At 57.2% G+C, this 17,473-nt stretch overlaps 1 protein-coding gene across 3 annotated transcripts; it reads left to right on the top strand.

Moving 5' to 3' along the window:
• Positions 1-3,088: 3,088 nt before the first annotated feature.
• OPRD1 (opioid receptor delta 1) lies at positions 3,089-16,982 on the top strand. 3 transcript variants are annotated; one of them, XM_065697709.1, is made up of 4 exons: positions 3,089-3,134; positions 10,919-11,027; positions 15,473-15,822; positions 16,450-16,982. In XM_065697709.1, the coding sequence occupies exons 2-4, from the start codon at positions 11,011-11,013 to the stop codon at positions 16,980-16,982; spliced, it is 900 nt and encodes a 299-aa protein (XP_065553781.1). In that variant the 5' UTR covers positions 3,089-3,134; positions 10,919-11,010. The 3 variants fall into 3 exon arrangements, with proteins under 3 accessions (XP_065553781.1, XP_065553780.1, XP_065553782.1); XM_065697708.1 differs by lacking the exon at positions 3,089-3,134 and having other exon boundaries at positions 10,828-11,027; XM_065697710.1 differs by lacking the exon at positions 3,089-3,134 and having other exon boundaries at positions 10,981-11,012.
• Positions 16,983-17,473: the final 491 nt, after the last annotated feature.

Here is a 17,473-nt window from a genome sequence, read left to right as displayed (position 1 = left end):
CAGAGAAGGCAAACTGGAGAGCTGGGTGCTCCTGCAGGCTCCTCTGCCATCTATGTAAGGGTCCCCCCGGGGAGGATGCTCCAGGTGGGGATACAGGATCCATCCCTGGGGCACAGCAAGGGGAATACGGCTGTTCCCAGGGGTTGAAACGGGATATGGGTGGCTCTTGGAGACTGTTCCTAGGGCTGAGACTCTGACCTGCTCTATGGGGAGGACACAGACTGGGATGGTTGATGGCATTTTGGGTCTGGCTGAGATCCTGCTGTCCCCTCCCCAGCCACCAGCCCCATAGGTGCCATGGCGTCAAACAGCAAATGCTGGATCCCTCCGTGCCTGCACAGCCTCTGCGGGCAGGGGGGATCAGCCTGGAGCAATGGCCAGGCCGCCCTGTCCCGCAGGGGCAGAATCCAGCACACAGGCATGGCAGCATCCTTGCTTTCCATTCCAATCCCACGGTTCTCCCCCTGTTTTCCAGCCTCCCACCGCCGCTGCCCTTCTCCCCCGCATTTTTCCAGCCTTAACAAAGAAAAACCCATCACTTTGGCTGCTTTGTTTCCTTGGCAACCCCATTTCCCCATCCTCTTGCTCAATACCTCACTAAACCCCTTGGTCCCCAAAGCATGGTGGCAAGGATAGAGTGGGGCGTTGTGAGTCCTGAGCCCCATCCCGAGAGGGCTCTGGACCCCTGGCCAGGGCTCTCCAAGCGCTCTGAAAGGGGATGGTGGGAATTGTGTCAGAACCCAACTGAATCTGGAGCTGATCTTTGCACATCCTGTGCTCCCCAGCACAGTGGGACCCCCTCAGCACCAAGGAGCTGTTGGACCCCTCTGAACCCTCTCTGGGGTGATTCTGTGGCTGGCAGCCCCCCGGGAGGCTGGCAGTGTTGTGGGGGCTGCTTCTGGCCCATGGGAGCATGTCCCATTGGGCATTAAACCCAATCTTGAGCTGCGGCATCACCGTTAAGTGTGTGTCAGGATGGGTGGGTGCGGGTCTCTAGGAGCAGGGCTGTGTCTGGGGTGAGGAACTGGGGGCAGCAGGGGATGGTGCCATGCAGCATCTACCCCAGCACCATGGGAGCCATACATGCACCCAGCTTTTAGCCTTGTATGTCCCAGCATCATCTCCCTTCACTTCAGGGCTGCCGAAATGTGCATTGGGGGTAAAAATGTGCATGAAATGCTTTAAAGCTAGAGGATGCACAAGGTGTAGAACAGACCCCAGGGTGTACAACAGCCCATCCTGGAGACCTGAGCTCCTGTTTGCAGCCATGTCCCAAAGGAATGTCACCGCTTCGGTAACCAGAAGGGCTCAGAGATGTTATCTCCAGTTCCTCGCTCAGTGTCCCTTTACCAGGGCTGGGGCAGATCCCACCCTGCCTGTCCCTATGGGGAGGTCCGTCCTTTGCAAGCTGAGCAATCAGTGGAATGGAATGGAATAGGATGGAACAGAATGGAATGGAATAGCATGGAATGGGATGGAGTGGAATAGAATGGTTAGAGTTGGAAAGGCCCTTAAGTTCATAGGTAGTTACCCACTAAGCTCAATCACCTGCTGCCTTCTCCAGACCTCAAACCTTACATCTGTCTGCTCAGCTTTGCCATTGCCATCATTCCTAGTTTTCTCCTGGGAAAACCACCATGGGGCTGCTCCCATGGGTCACATCCCCGAGGTGATGCTCAGCATTCCCAGCGTGGGGAACACAGGAAGGGGCCAGCCCCGCTGAGGAGCTGAGTTCATTTGCTTTTAGAAGCAGGACAATGCAGCACTGCGGTTGTTTGGGGAGGGCAGGAATGATGCTGAGGGTGCTGAGGGGAGGCCAGGAAACACCCACCATGCCCCTGCTACAGGGATGCGTCAGAGCACTGCTGCGCTCAGGGACACCAGCAGCCACTCCCCAAATCCCAAAGGGATTTTGGGGTCAAAACCCTCAAAAGCTGAGCAGACCCGGCTCTAGCTGGGGATTTGATGCTATGTGGAAGCCAGAGCTATCGACAGCCTGTGTCTTTTAGGGGCACTACATCTGCTGCATCAGAGCCTTTCAAGCACTCAGCTGCTCTGCTGCTGGGCTTTTGAGATGCTTTTTTGTTTCAGTTCCACCCCAAAACTCTGGTTTCCCAGAGCACAAGGTGCTGCCTCTGCTTGGAGCTCTATCCCATGGGTACCAGTCGCTGAAGGATGCGGAGGTGCAGTGGTGGGTCCCTAAATACTTGGAAGAGCTGGGTAATTCCAGCAGGACACCCCAGGGACTGAAACCCACACAGACATCGCTAAAACAGGGGGAGAAAAAACCCGCTGAGCCTCTGAGTGCTGGCTCCAGCTCCAGGCTGGGATGCAAAGGGAGCAATTTCCTTTCTCCTTCATTGTTCTGCCTTGATGGGAGTGAATCAGCTGCTTCGGAGCAGCTCTGAACACAATACAGTGATTGCCCAAGCCAGCCCCACCTCCCCGCACGCACGGCTCTTCCCCAGCCAAGCTGGAATACTCAGAGCAAAGCCATGGATTTGAGCTGATGGGATGTTTGTTGGCAAAATAAGGGGGAAAAGCCATTGATCACCTGCAACGTTTGCAAGATACCCATTGAGTTGCAGGGGTGCAATTCAGTGCCCTAAAGCATCCCCCAGGCTCCCCTCCCTGGGCTTTCTGATGCTTAAATGCATCAAATGAGCCTAAAGTGGACCCAAGCCGTTGCTTCTAAAGCATGGGAAAGGATAAGATATACTTTTCCTAAAGAAAAAGCCTTGTGCCCTTTGGTTTCCTGGCCAAAGAGGTTTGCTGAGTCTGCAGAGCACTTCGATCTCAGCCTTCGTAAAGCCACAGTACTCAGCAGGCTTTGAATAGACAGAGGAGGAAGAACTGAGCAAAGATCCCCCATTAAAAGCATAAAACCCCCACCAAAACCAGTGTTTCTTGACATTTGGCTGGAACCATCGTGTTCTTCCCTTGCAGGGTCAAGAATGGAGGAGAAGCCAGGGAAAACACCCCATAGAACGCTATCAGATCACTCCCTGTTCCATCCAGACCACACGGATGCCCATCCGCATCAGGAAGGTGACCTGAATACTATGGAGATGATAAGAAATGCCACGTCAGCTTTTCCCCTGACACTTCTTGTTCTCCCTGCCCAGGAGCACTCGGCAATTAGGAGTAGCAGCTTAATCTGGAGTGATAAAATGAAGCTCCACGTGCCTGGGGAAAGGGCTGGTGAGCAGGAGCCCTTTGCTTTCTGGATTAGCATGGTTTAGGCCAGGTTCGGGTGTGGGCAGAGCAGCCAGGGTGGGCTGAGGATGTCCCCGTGCATCCCGCATGGAAATGCTCTTTGTGCATCTGCAACATCCCCACAGTGTTTTTCCATCCGCTTCCCACCATCCCAGCGTTTCCCATCCACACACGGACCCTGTTTGATGAGCGCCTTAGGCAAAACATGCCCAGGATGGGAGGTTGGGTTGTGCCCCGGCTCTGCCTCACCTCCTTTCTCCAAGGTCCCTGTGTCCTGGGTTAGGGAAGCAGCTGGCACCAAAGGCCATGTCCTCCCAGGAAGCCACCTTGGCTTTCCAAAGGGAAAGTATAAATAGCTTGTCCTGGAAGGAAGGGGTGACCCAGGAGCGGTGCCACTGCATTGCACACAGTCTGGCAGGGACAGACACCGTCAGGGAAGCAAATGCTCACTGCACCCTGCAGTGCAGGCAGTGAGCGTTAACTGCAGTGCCACCAGGCTGGGATTGCAGCTAAAGGGGTGACCAAGCTGCTTTGGCCACCCTGAGGAGGGACCTGCTTCAGTTGAGCAAGAACTCAGGGGGAGAGCAAGAGCTTGGTGTTGGGGATGTGAATGTCACGCTGCTGTGGTGCTCGGCATCCCTATGGTCCCTGCATCCCCACGCTGGTCCAGCACCCATCTCCATCAGGTTGTCCTGCCCACCAAGGGGCTGTGCTCCCTGTGCCCCACTGTTTTGCAGGTGAAAAGGTGATATTTCCTTCAATGGAATAGGAAAAGCTCCTGGTGACAGGAGATGCAGAGCCCTAGGAGGAATCATGTGCTAATGCCCTTCCATTGCAGCCGTGGTGAGTCATCCAGGCCCTCTGAGGATCCCAGCTGCGCTTGATACAGAGGAAGGTAGAAGCACAAAGGGAGAGGGAAAATTGCTTCGCTCCTAAGACAACTTGGCTACAGCAAGGGAGAAAGAGTGCGTCCCTTTGCCATCCACCCGCAGCTTCATCCCATAGCCTTGGGGATGGAGGTTTGCTGTTGGGTGGACAAGGAGAGGTGCTCATTTAGGAGTAAAATGGAAACATTTAGCCTAGGAACATTCCAAGTCATTAACAGAGCATAATTATTAATACATTTTCTTCCCCCTCATTGCTGCTATCTCTCTGTGGGCAGGAGGAGGATGGGAAAAAGCCATTCTGGGATTGGGAAGTGCGCTGGAGCAATGCAACGAGGGTGGTTGCGGGCAGATGTTGCCTCCCTTCACCCTTTGCGATGCTGCTCCCAGTCACCCGTCCATACGGACACGTGCATTTTGCTTCCTTGATGGAGACAGGACGGTCCACAGGGACTCCTGACCAAGCTTGGTGACCGTGTTTGCACAGGATCCAAACAGGGCTGCTTCCAGAACCAGGGAGCGAGAAGAGATTTACACATCAAACACATCCTTCTCCCCCACACTGCTGCAGCCAAAACCTTGGGAAGAGGGACCCCCACCTCCGTTTCCAGCCTGTTTTCCTCTCCCCTGTAAATCAGCTCCTATCAGCGGAGCGCTTCCTTCAGCCCAAAGGCTTCCGCAGGCATTGGTCATTCAATATTGCTTCTAAATCCTTGTGTTTGGCTCTCGGCTGCTTCGCCGGGCTCGGAGCAGGGATGCTGGCATCTTGTGTTTAGCAAACACATCTCTATATTTAGCCAGGCAGGCAGACACGGAAGAGCTCTTCCAGTCATTAAACCGCTCAATTCAACCTCCATTATTCTTCCTTTAGCCACCGGCTGGGCCGGGCTGGGCAGCAGCTCCCCAGGGCCAGGCCAGCTGAGACCTGCAGGTCTGCAGCCATGAACGGGTTCTCCAGGAAGAAATCCAGGCCCTACCGGACCAGAGGAGAAACCTGCCCTGAAAATGCCTTCCCAAGGCTGTGGTGTGCGGGAAGGGGACGGGGATGTGGCTCAGAGCTTAGATCTGGCCTGAGATGGCTCCAGATGGGAGCAAGCAGCAGGATAAAGGGGGGGGTTCCCGTGCCTTTCAGGCGATGCTGCCAGCCCACCCTCAGGATGCCCAAAGCACCCATTTAGGGGTGCTCAGATCACCCCAGCGCCTTGGGGGGTGCTCATTCACCAGGCGCTCACAGCACCAGAGGTTTCCTCCAAGACTCATCACTGATGGGATTCAAGTTGCAGTTTAAGCCATCACAGCTTGGATGTGCCTGGGTATCTCCTCTTTACTAGTAAAGACAGAATCACCCCTCCAAAGCCTCCCCAGCCCAGCCCTCACTGCTATTCCCACTCCTCTCCTCAGTGCCGCTTTCTTTTCCCTGGATAACACCACGGCCACAGAAGAGCTGTGCTACCCCCATGGTCTCTGGATGCTCCCAGTGCTGGCCCATGGACCAGGAAGCTCTGCCCCATGGCTCAGCCTCCATCCCTCAGCCCAAACACAAGCCTCTGCTTTCCCACCCAGAGGAGGTTTCATCTCCCCTCCCATCCCAAAGGAGGAGCATGAACAAGTAGAGGGGAGACCTGAGCTCTGTGCTGGGAGCAAAAGGCACCAAAGGGGAGAAGAGCCGGGCTGCGCACCAGGGCTGGGCACAGAGAGCAGCAGGGGTTGCAGCTGGGTCAGTGCTGACCTGCATTCACAGCATCAAAGACACCAGCTTCCTGCCCGGCAGCCCTGGAGCCCTTGGAGGAGATGAATCCACGTGTCCATCCCTTCCTGGCACTGGCTCCATGGTGGATGTGCCAGTGATGGGACATCGTGGCTGTGGGGACTGTGGGGCACGGCAGGAGCATCCCCCCCTGCTCCATAAGCATGGCCTGGGTCTAACTGACCTCTGTCCTGCTGGTACAGCAACAGGCGCTCGCAAATGGATGGGGCTTGGAGCAAGCTGCTCTAGTGGAAGGTGTCCCTGCCCATAGCAGGAGCTTGAAATTGGATGCGCTTTAAAGTCCCTTCCAACCCAAATCAGGTTGGGATTCTATGAAATCCCCTGTCACCCATGGCAGATGGACAAACAAACCTTATTCTCTTAGGAAACCCAGCCATAAACCTCCTCCCTGTCCCTTGGTGATGCGACGTGTGTTTGTACACACATGCATATGGATGGGGACCTTGTCCCTCCAGCATGTCACAACCAGCCCCAGGCACCAGGACACACGGTCCTCATGTCCCAGCCTGAAGGAACCTTCTCCCTGCCTAGGAAAACCCATCCGCAGCCCCTTTGGGAAGCCCAGCGCTCATATTCACATCAATTCCCTCTACCAGCAGCTCAAAGCTTTCCTTTTGCAGCACAGCTCCAGCTCTGAGCAGCAGCATCCAGCTTTGATGCTCCCCCCTCTCCAAGATGGTTCATTTACAGGATGACTCACAGGTTGTTAACGCTCCTGATGGAAAGCAGTGATGCCACCTTCGAGAGCCAGCTGGGGAAGGGAGGGGGGACACATCCAGGTTCACAGCTCCCTGAAATCCAGGGGGATGCTGCCAGTTCCCAATCAAAGCTCCATTGCCAGCCAAAGACCAGGAGGCGGTGGTGAAAATACCTAAATAAACAAACACCAAGACAAAAGAAGGCTCCCTTGGGATCGAGTCCCGCAGGGATGGAGCATGGTGAGACGCCTGCTGTTCCGGCCAGGAACAAAGGAAAACGGTTTTGGAACCCCTCAAATAGGATAATTAGGGATGAAAAGGCAACAGCATGAACCAGCTGATGCACCCACCCTGTATCTGTAAGGAGCTCAGTCCTGGGTGGGAGCAGGGGGCTCGGGGCACCATCACCAGCCTAAGCCCGGTGAGGGGACAGTCTGCCTTGTGCCCTGGGGACATGGAAAACATCTTGGTGGCATCATTCCTGCAGGGAAGGGATGGCTGCAAAGTGCAGAGCAGAGATTCCCCCCCCACCTCCCGCCCCAGCTCCCAGCCCGGCCATCTCCCAGGTACCCTGCACACAACAGCAAAGAACTGACGCTGCAAACACCCCCCTCGCCCCCCCTTCTCGCCACTCAATCATGCATAATGGGGAGGCAGAGAAGAGCCTCATCTAATTTGAGCTCCCCTGAGGGATGGGCTTTGTTCTTTCCCGCAAGGTATGGAAACACGGGGATGTGTTGACGTGGGGAAAGCACAAACCACACACATCAGCCCTTTTCCTCTTCAGGGCTGATTTACCTGGAGCTGTCAGTGGAGGGAAGGGAAGAGATGAGCCCCAGGGAGCTGGGGGGGGAGCAGCCTGGACCCACGGCTCGGTGGGTACTGGTGTGGTTGGGCTGCTGCATGCAGAGCATCTGGTCCATTCTCTCTTGCCAGCCCCAAAGCATCTCAGACCTACAGAGAGCAAAGCAAGATGCAAGGAGAAACCCAAGTGGTCAGAAAGCCTCTGAGCACAACCATGAGGTTAGGATGGGGTGAAGCCCAGCAGCCCTCCTGCAGCACCCGTAGGTGCAAACACAGCCCTGTTCTTTTTGCATGTGGTTTTCTGCATATCCAGCCTAGATCCCATCTCCTACTTCCCATCTTCCACCAGGAAAATACCAGCTCCTCTTATGCATCCTGCTCTTTTTAGGCTTTTCTTAAAGCCTAAAACGTACTTTTAAGGAGTTATTTTGGCTCCTCTTGAGCATCTGAGGATGTGGTGCTCCATTGACATTGCTTTCAGGGAGAACGTGGAAAAGCAGGCAAAAGGATGGAGATAAAAGGTGCCTGCAAGTGTGCTGTGTCCCTGCCTGCAGGTACCATCCAGTGTGTTAGGAAGGGTCATGGACAGTGGTGGGACCAGGATGCAGCGCCCACGGTGGCATTTCAGTCAGTGCCCATCCCCACAGGACCGATCACTGATGCTCAGCTCCAGGTCTGAGCAGAATTGGCTTTAAAAGCAAAACCCTGTGCAAGTGAAATACCTGCTTGTGTAGTATGGGGAGGAAGGAGAGCAAGCAGCACCCAAAGCCATGGAGCCAATGCTGAGGCCATTACAATGATCCGTTCCAGAGGGAAGAGGGTCTTCCCATGGTGAAATATGCCCTGTGGAGTTTGCAGCCACTGAGTAAATCACAGCACTGTCATGAGCAGCTCCAGCTCTATATCCACCCGGATGGACCCCACATCAAGGATGAAGTTTCCTCTTTGACAGCCTCAGCATCACTTTCATCACCTTGGTTTGATTTAACTCCTTTCCTCCTGTTTGGATGCGGTGGGAGAAGCAGCATCCCACTGCTATCCAGGGGATGGAGCAGAAAATACGAGCTACGTTGATGCCAGAGAGAGCTTCCTAAGAGGAGGAAGAAAGCAGAACTTGACCCACAATAAAGGGGCATGGATAAAACTCAGGGTACAAAGAGAATTCCCTTGTTCTTGAGCAGTGTCAGAGATGGGGCGCAGGACTCGCAGGAGCCATCACTTCGCCTCCTGCATGCACGGTCCTCAGGCATGGGTGATGCTCTCCCGTCCAACGTGCCCTCCCTGCCTCAGTTTCCCCAAGTTTGGCACCTTCATCCGTGGAACAGCAACAACTGGATGGACAGCAAAGCCCTTTAAAGGCTTCCCATGTATCTGATGCACCCACTGGGTTTATTTTTAGCATTCCAGCTGGAAAGAGGGAACTGAAACGCCGGAGCTGAGCCGAGGGGATGCGTTCACTGGAACCTGCCAGAACGATGAGTCTTTAGTGGATAGCCCTTTGTTAAAGGGGCACGGGGGGGGGTCTCTGGCTGTGCCGGGAGCCAAGCAAAGGGATGAACCCTCCTCACCCATACTCAAAAGCTGTTTTGCACTTCCCGACCTGACGTTTCCCTCCCGCTGGGAGCGCTGGGCAGCAGGACTGCGTCAGAGATGTGCACAGCGGAGACTCAGCGCCTTGCTCCGGGCCTGGGGGGCTGCAGTCACCTTGGGAAGGTGTTTAAAGCCCGTGTCCTGACTGTCACACACGTGCCTCTGCCCTGCCTGGCTTTGGGGAACCATGGCATGAGTGGATGGAAACACCCTCCAGGCAGAGGCTGATGCATCCCATGAAGAGCAAAGCGGAGGACCTCGAGCTGTTATAGCACATCAAAGCCATCTCCGTGCTTCCAATCCCTGTCTGTCCCCATCCCATGAGCCCTCCAGGAGCATCGCCACCAAAGCCAAACAGCACAAGCCATCGCACGTCACCGCTGCCTCCTTCAGCAGCGGCCCAGGAGCTGTTTAGCATCTGAACCAGCTGATGAATGAGAAGCTGCTAATTCCCTCCCGGGCCTTCTGATGAGGCTCTTGATGAACGGTTTGGATGCTTTGACACTGCAGGGGCTGCGCAGACTGCAAAGCGCAGCTCCAGGCTTGACCCAGCTCCATGGTCCCTGTCCCCTGCTCCATCCCTCCCCAGCCCAAAGCACTTCAGACTGCAGCAAACCGCCCTTCCCAACCAAGCCCAGCACACGAGGCAAGGAATGAACCCAGCCCCAAAGCAAAGCGGTGATGGAGACACCCCAAACATGGGCCCCCACATCCATTGGGTTCCCAAGGATGGGGAGCATTCCCAGCGTCCCTCCTTACCCCCCAGCCCCCCTCCATACCCGCCAGCATTGTTCCCCCACTCCCTCTTCAGCATCCCCCCGAACCCCTCACCCCACAGCAACCCCCCACGTCCCCCCCCGGGATCTCCCCCCATGCCTCCAAACCCCCCCACCAGCCGCATCTCTTCAGTTCCCTTCCCCAATCCCTCAATCCATTGAATCCCTCCCAAATTCCCCAACCCCCCTCAACATCCCCCCAACCCATCCAGCCCCCCCCAGTATGTGGGGGAAGAGAAGGAGGCAGAGAAAAGGAGGTTGGAGGGTGGGGGTCAGAGAGAGCCCAGCTTTGCTTTGTGGACAAGAGGGGGGCTCTTTGTGCTCCCCCCTTCTTCCAGACAAAGAAATCCCGATCCAGCCACAGCGCCGAGATCCATTGCACCCCCCCAATTCCCCCATCAAGCCCGGAGCCCCCCGGGATGCTCGGGGCTGCAGGCAAGGATGGAGGGCACAGGGACAGAGAATGCGGGGGGGTGGGGAGGGAAGGCAGGCAGGGGTCCGAGGGAGGGACAGGGACCAGGACGGTGGAGACACAGACAGGGAATGGGGAGAGGAAGGCAGGCAGAAACAGTGGGACGAGGAGGATAAAGCAGGGATGGCGAGGAAGGCAGGCAGGAATGGGGGGGAATCAAGGTTGGGGGGGAGGCAAGGTTGGGGGGGTGAGAGGTGCAGGCAGGGACCTGTGGGGAAAAAGGCAGGCAGGAACAGTGGGATGAGAGGGATAAAGCACGGGTAAGGGGGACACAGGGATTAGGGTGGAGAAGGCAGGCAGGGATGGGGGAAGTAGAGGAGACAAGGACCTGTCGCAGACACGGAGGGAGAAGGGAGGAAGGCAGCAGGCAGGGACGGGGGGGGGGGACAGGTAAGGAGCGGGGTGGGGAGAGCCGGCGGGAAGCGGGGGGAGCAGGCAGGGGGTGCAGGCAGGGAGGAGGAGGAGGAGGAGGAAGAGGCAGGCAGGGGTGGGGGCAGCGCTGGGCACGTGGCTCGGGGGACAGCCGGGTGTATAAAGCGTCCCCGTCTTCCGCGCCGTGCGAGAGGCGGCGGCTGCGGCCGGGAGCGGGACTCGAACCCGCGGCGCTCGGCTGCGGGCCATGGAGCTGCCCACGGCTGCCGGCACCGCCTGGGGCAACGGCACCGCCTGGGGCCCCCCGCCCGGAGCCAACGCCACGGAGGCAGCGCAAGCCAAGGACGCCACCTCCATCCTCATCGCCATCGTCATCACCGCGCTCTACTCCGTGGTGTGCGTGGTGGGGCTGCTGGGCAACGTCCTGGTCATGTACGGCATCGTCAGGTGAGAGCCCCGGCGGTGCGAAAGGGGCGAGCGAGGGCACGGGGAGCGCGCATGGGGGTGAACGGAGCAGCCTGGGTGAGGCGGGCACGAGACACGGGCAAGAGACAAGGCAGGAGTGAGCGTGTCCCAGGAGCGGGCGTGCGAGGCAGCAGCAGAAGCGAGCGTGCCCCCGGGGTGAGCGTGCACTGGGTGCGAGAGCAATAGGAGTAAGCGTGGGCCGGGACTGAGCGTCCCGCAGGTGTGAGCCGGCAGCAGGAGCGAGAGCGCACCGGGACTGAGTGTGTGCTGTGACTGAGCCGTGCGCTGGGTGCCTGGGAGCAGGCAGCGCACGAATGGCACCACCAAGAGCTGCCCCATTCACAGGGAGCCTGCCAAGCCCCGCAGCCAGGCAGAGAGGCTCCGCTGGTGCCTGCCCACTCCATCACTGGCACCTGAGATGCACACGGCATGAATTAACCGCCCAGCCCCTTCCCGGCTCCGCTGGGAGCTCCAGTTCTGCTGCTGCAGCCGCTGACTCTGGCTTTTCTCTAACAAAGAGCAGGAGCCCGCATCGCCCAGCCCAGCTCGCAGCACTGCCAAGCTGCCCCTCAGCACCCACTGCCGCCTCCAGCCGCAGGTCCTGGGGGACCCTGAACCCCGCTTTGGCTCCATCCAGCTTTGCAGTGTCAAACCAGGTACCAGTGCAGGACCTCGGCTTGCAGAGGCGCCTCTGCCGAGGCTTTCCCTGCGCAGGGAGCAGGGGTCTTATGGGTCTCTGCACCCCAACATGGGCAGCAGCACCCCTCAATACTTCCCTTCTCAGAAGGGAGATGCTGCTGTACTCAGCCTAACGCTTGTGCTGGGGTGCAACATTTCCCGTCTGTACGAACAGCCCCTTTGCCCGAGACAGTGATTGCCCCTGTCTGCGTGGGACGGGTTGACCCGGCCGGGCTGTGGTTAATACATGGTGATAAAGCCGAGCCTTGCAGAGCACAGAACCTCCGTGGCCCCAGCAGCAGCAGGGGCAGGAGCCGTGCCCCCCATCACACCACTGTCGGCAATGGACTTCACAGCACCCACACCGGAGGGGGCCCAGGATCCATGGGGTTAATCGCAATTCCCATCACCCCAGGGCTTGCTGTAGCCCCAGCGAGGGCTGAACCCCCCTGGTGCTTGTGGCTGGATTCAGGCAACCCCCCCAAATGCCCGTTTAGAACCATTCTCCCCCAGCACTTTCAGACCAGAGCGATGCTCGCAGGGGGTCAGCGCCGCCCGGCACTGCCTGCGCAAGAGATGGATGTGGTGACTCACCAGGGAGAAGGAAACCAGCCTCGAACATGCCCATGAGGCACGCCAGGCTGCCCGGCAGCCTGCTTATAACCATCCAAGAGGGTGGGCAATGGGGATGGGTTGGGATGGGATGGGAATGGGACAGGATGGGGTGGGGGTGTCACTCACTGCCCCTACCTGACACCAAATGGGATTTGTCGTCCACTCTGAGTAGGTTTCAAAGCCAGTCCTGGTCTGAAAAAGCAAATGAAGGTGGCTCTTGCAGAGACGTCCACCCAGTCTGTCGTCACTGTGAAGAATGAGCCCTCTCCAGCTGCCTCTGCTCTCTGAGCAGGGGCATTTTAACAGAGAAAGCTTCCATGTGCAAACAGCATCTCCCTGACTGAACTCACTGGGTAACCTAATGGTACCCACGCTTTAGAAAGCCTGGCTCTACCCCATCCACAGATCCCATCATCAGGGCTTCCAGCTCCCCCCATTTCCCACCCACCAGCTGATACTGGGAGGAAACACATTTCCCAAGGATTGAATAAAAGCCCCTGGGACAGGAGGGGCTGCGGACACACAGAGCCCCGCAAGTGCCTTTGACCCTTATGTGGCTCTGCAGGGGTTTGCTGGCAAGGTTTAGGACAGGAAAACCGTGTCCGTGCAGGATAAGGCTGTGAAACAGGATCAGCTCGGGTTCAGACCTTGCTGCCAGGGGTGCCCCTGGGTGCCTGGGGACGCAGCACTGTTTCCCACAGCAGCACTGCTGCACCCAGCGCTGCTCCAGGGGTTTTCCAAGTGATTTCTGTCACTTCTTTATTTGACAAGAGGTTTGGGGAGTTAAGAGCTCCCTACCTGGGAGCCCGGATGGAATCTGAGCTGCCCTGAGCTGGCCCCATCCCCTCCAGCCTCATCTCTCCATCAGCGCCTTCCAGATTGTTTCGTTCAAGTGTGTCAGCTCCCAATCAAGGCACTTGTTTAATTGCGATGGGCTTGGCAGCCTGGGGAGCTCCATCAGCACTGCTGCGGGTGAGAAACCTCTTCTCTGGAGCAGCAGCTTTGTTTGCAGCGTTGGGGGGGTCACCAGGATGGACCCCCCCCATCCTGTGCAGAGGGTTTGGCCTGAAGCCTAACCCTGGAAGGGGCTGGATCCTGTCCTGAAACCCCAACTCTGAGGCTCAACTGTCATCCCCATCACCCCACTCATCCCCATCATCCCCATCACCCCACTCACCTTCACCATGCCCATCACCCCACTCATCCCCATCATCCCCATCACCCCACTCATCCCCATCATCCCCATCACCCCACTCACCTTCACCATTCCCATCACCCCAGTCATCTTTACCTTCCCCATCACCCCAGTTATCCCCATCACCCCCATCCTCCCCATTATCCCAGTCACTTTTGCCATTTCCATCACCCCAGTCATCCACGTCTCCTCAGCCATCTTCATCATCCCCATCACCCCAGGCATTCCCATTGCTGCTTTCCCCCCACCAGCATAGCCTGGGGAGGGCAATCCAGCCCTGTCCCCCCACTGCTGGCACATCTGACTGGGGCTGGAGAAGCCAAACACGCCTGGCAGAGCACAGTGTGAATAACTGATGTTTTCCCCACTGTACTCACAAAACAGAGATCAAAGAAGTGTGAATCTACCCAAAATGACTAGCTTTTCATCTAGGCAAGGCAAAACCTGGCAATAAGACCAAAGAGAAGTGAAAATAACACAAAAGAGAAATGAAAATGACACCGGAGGGAAGTGAAAAGGACTTTCCAAGGAAAAGACATTCTTAATTCTTTTTTTCATGCCATATTTCAAATAAAATCAAGTTCAACTCTGATATTTTCACCCTTGGGCAAGGGGCTGCCATTTGCAGCCAGGGCGAATGAGAAGGGACCTGGGTGCGTTCCAGTGAGGAACAGATTTTGCAGCCGCTGGTGCTATCACCAAAGAGGCTCCGTCCTCTGATGGAGAAAAGGCTAAAAGGAAGGGGGTGGATGGTACCACCGAGCCTAGGACCATCTTTCCTACATCAACCTGCTCTCCTGGTCTCCGGCCAGGGCCAGAGAGCAACAACCATCCGAGACAGGAGCTACTGACCCCAGTTTCCTCCATGCACCCCATCACGCGATAGGGTTCTTCCATGAGCGGTGTCAATCATCCTCTCATCCAGCAACCGAGGGGTTGTCTCCTCTCTGCCTCGGCAATGGGGATGCTCCAGGCAGGTTTATCCAGCCATGGAGACGCCAGTGTTCAAACTGACACTTTCGTTGCTTAATTAGGGCGCATCTCAATGAGCTTGGGGCTGTGGAGGCTGCTCTGAACAACAAGAACTTGCTGGAAGGGAGCACAAGGGAAGGGTTTGAGCTGCCCCAACCCCAACACGCTGCCCTTTGGGGACCCCCAAGCCCCCCCTCAGCAGCAGGGATGCGCATCCACTTCCAACCAGCCACGACGTTCAAAGCATCACCTTGAACAGGGCTGGGTGCTCTGAGGACACGGACCCATGCCCACCAGCCCTGGTCCTCACCAAAACTGCCTCATCCCTTCAGGAAGGGTTTTGGCACTCAGGACCGAGTGTCCCTCTCACTGTGATGTGACAGGGAGCAGAACCAGCGTGCTCCATGCCATGGCCAAGGCAGGCAGGCTTCTCCAAAGGCTCTGGAGCAATAGCCTGGCTAATTGCACTGCTTCCAGATGGCTTCTTTCCGGGTGTAATCCATCCAATTTCTGCAAGTCAGCTCGACAGGGAAGCAAGGGAGAGAATCAGGATTTACTGCCTGGAAAATCATATCAAGGATGTTTTGGGAGGTAAAGGACATCGTGCAGCTCCCGCACGGAAATGGGGTGAGTTGATGTCATTGGAGAAGTGACTTCTCTGAAATGAATTCAGATTGCTTTTAAATAAAGGCAGTGATGGGGGCTTGGACCAAGCTGCTCTAGTGGAAGGTGTCCCTGTCCATGGCAGGGGGTTGGAACTGGATGAGCTTTAAGGTCCCTTCCAACCCAAACCATCCATGAACATATCGGTCCTGCAGGAGTGGACATCATCACCTTGCTAAGGGTGATGGCACCTTGAAAGCAGCCAGCAAAGCCAGGCTGTGCCCGCTCCTCATTACACCGAGTGTGTACACACATCCTTGGGCACGATGATCCCACCCTGAGCACCCTTCTCTGCCACCCCCAGGTACACCAAGATGAAGACAGCCACCAACATCTACATCTTCAACCTGGCCCTGGCGGACGCGCTGGCCACCAGCACCCTGCCCTTCCAGAGTGCCAAGTACCTGATGGAGACCTGGCCCTTCGGGAAGCTGCTCTGCAAAGTCGTGCTCTCCATTGACTACTACAACATGTTCACCAGCATCTTCACCCTCACCATGATGAGCGTGGACCGCTACGTCGCCGTGTGCCACCCGGTCAAGGCCTTGGATTTCCGCACACCAGCCAAGGCCAAGATCATCAATGTCTGCATCTGGGTGCTCTCCTCCCTCATCGGGGTGCCCATCATGGCCATGGCTGTCACCAAGTCGAAAGGCAAGTGGCTTCTGGGGCAAGGTCCCCTCTTGTCCCATCCGTCCATCCCAGGCGTGATCTGTCAAACCAAACAACCTGGTCTCGTAGCAGGTTTGAGCTCAGTGATGGACACCCCTTCATGGGACCATAAGCCGTGGAAAACGGGCATGGTTTTATTGTCCATCTTAGCTGCAGAGGTTGGAAACTGTCCCAGAAACTGTCCTACCCCTTCCCCATCTCCAGTGCAACCAATGCCTCTCCCCAGCTCCTGGGGTGCAAATCAGGTGCCTAAACCCACCCCAGTGCAAAGTCCCCAGCCTGGCCCATGCTGAGACCCTGTGTGAAGACACCAGGGCTGGGAGAGACGCCCTTGGCTGCTAGGAGAGCGCTGGGCAGGCCCGTTTCGGCGGAAGGTACGATGGGGACACGTCCACCACGGGGGCTGGGAGAAGCCAGTTTGGGGATGGCCCAGGAAACCCTGCAGGGAGCAAGTCCCTGGGTCACTGCACCCACTACATCCCCTTGGCACCAAGGTCCTGGGTATCTGTGCAGGTGCATGACAAGCGTGGGCAATGCCCAGCCATGACTGAGCAGAAAGCAAACCAGACACTCCCCTGGCTCCTCCTTTGATCGTTCTCTCCTCCACAGACGGAATGGTGCTGTGCACGCTCCAGTTTCCCGACCCTCCCATCTACTGGGACACCGTGACCAAGATCTGCGTCTTCATCTTTGCCTTCATGGTCCCCATCTTGGTCATCACCATCTGCTACGGGCTGATGATCCTCCGCCTGAAGAGCGTCCGCCTCCTTTCGGGCTCCAAGGAGAAGGACCGCAACCTGCGGCGCATCACGCGCATGGTGCTGGTGGTGGTGGCAGCCTTCATCATCTGCTGGACGCCCATCCACATCTTCGTCATTGTCTGGACGCTGGTGGACATCGACAAGAAGAACCCCTACGTGGTGGCCAGCCTGCACTTCTGCATCGCCCTGGGTTACACCAACAGCAGCCTCAACCCCGTCCTTTACGCTTTCCTGGATGAGAACTTCAAGAGGTGCTTCCGAGAGTTCTGCCTGCCGTTCCGAGCCCGCCTGGACCAGAACAGCTTCTCCCGGGCCAGGAACACCACTCGGGAGCGCGTCTCCACGTGCACCCCGTCGGAAGCCCGCACCAAGCCGGCATGACTAGACGTGGGCAGCCTCCAGCGGGGCTGCCGGGGCCATGGAGGGGATGACCTGCGCTCAGAAGTGACCCAGGTCACCACCACGGAGCTGTAGCGGAGTGCTGGCCCGGGCCCTGCCGTTGGGTTTGTGCTCACACGGAGGGCGAGTGACTGGAAAGGCTTTTTCCATCCCGGAGGAGCGGGGACGAGGGAGTCAGGACTCAACGAGCGATGGAGAGGACCAACAGGAGACGCAACCCAGGCAGAGCTGCTCCCACCGCTGCCAGGGACAATGCGGCAGCCCCATAGACACAACAAGGGTCCAAGGCACGGCCCAAGCGTTGGGACACCATGATTGAATGCCCACGAGTTTCTTCTCCTGCACGGCCCACGGTGGCATCACAGCCCATGGCAAGAGGGGACATACTCCCATGGCCGAAGGGGACTGTGCCAGGGGTGATGCCACATCGTGAGGCCTCGCTCCATCCCCCTGGGTCCAAAACTGAGCCAGAG

Source organism: Lathamus discolor, chromosome 18 (assembly GCF_037157495.1).
Source record: "Lathamus discolor isolate bLatDis1 chromosome 18, bLatDis1.hap1, whole genome shotgun sequence".
In the NCBI taxonomy this organism is placed as follows: Eukaryota; Metazoa; Chordata; class Aves; order Psittaciformes; family Psittacidae; genus Lathamus; species Lathamus discolor.
The sequence above is the reverse complement of the archived record's forward strand: the minus strand, read 5'-3'. Positions and strand labels throughout refer to the sequence as shown.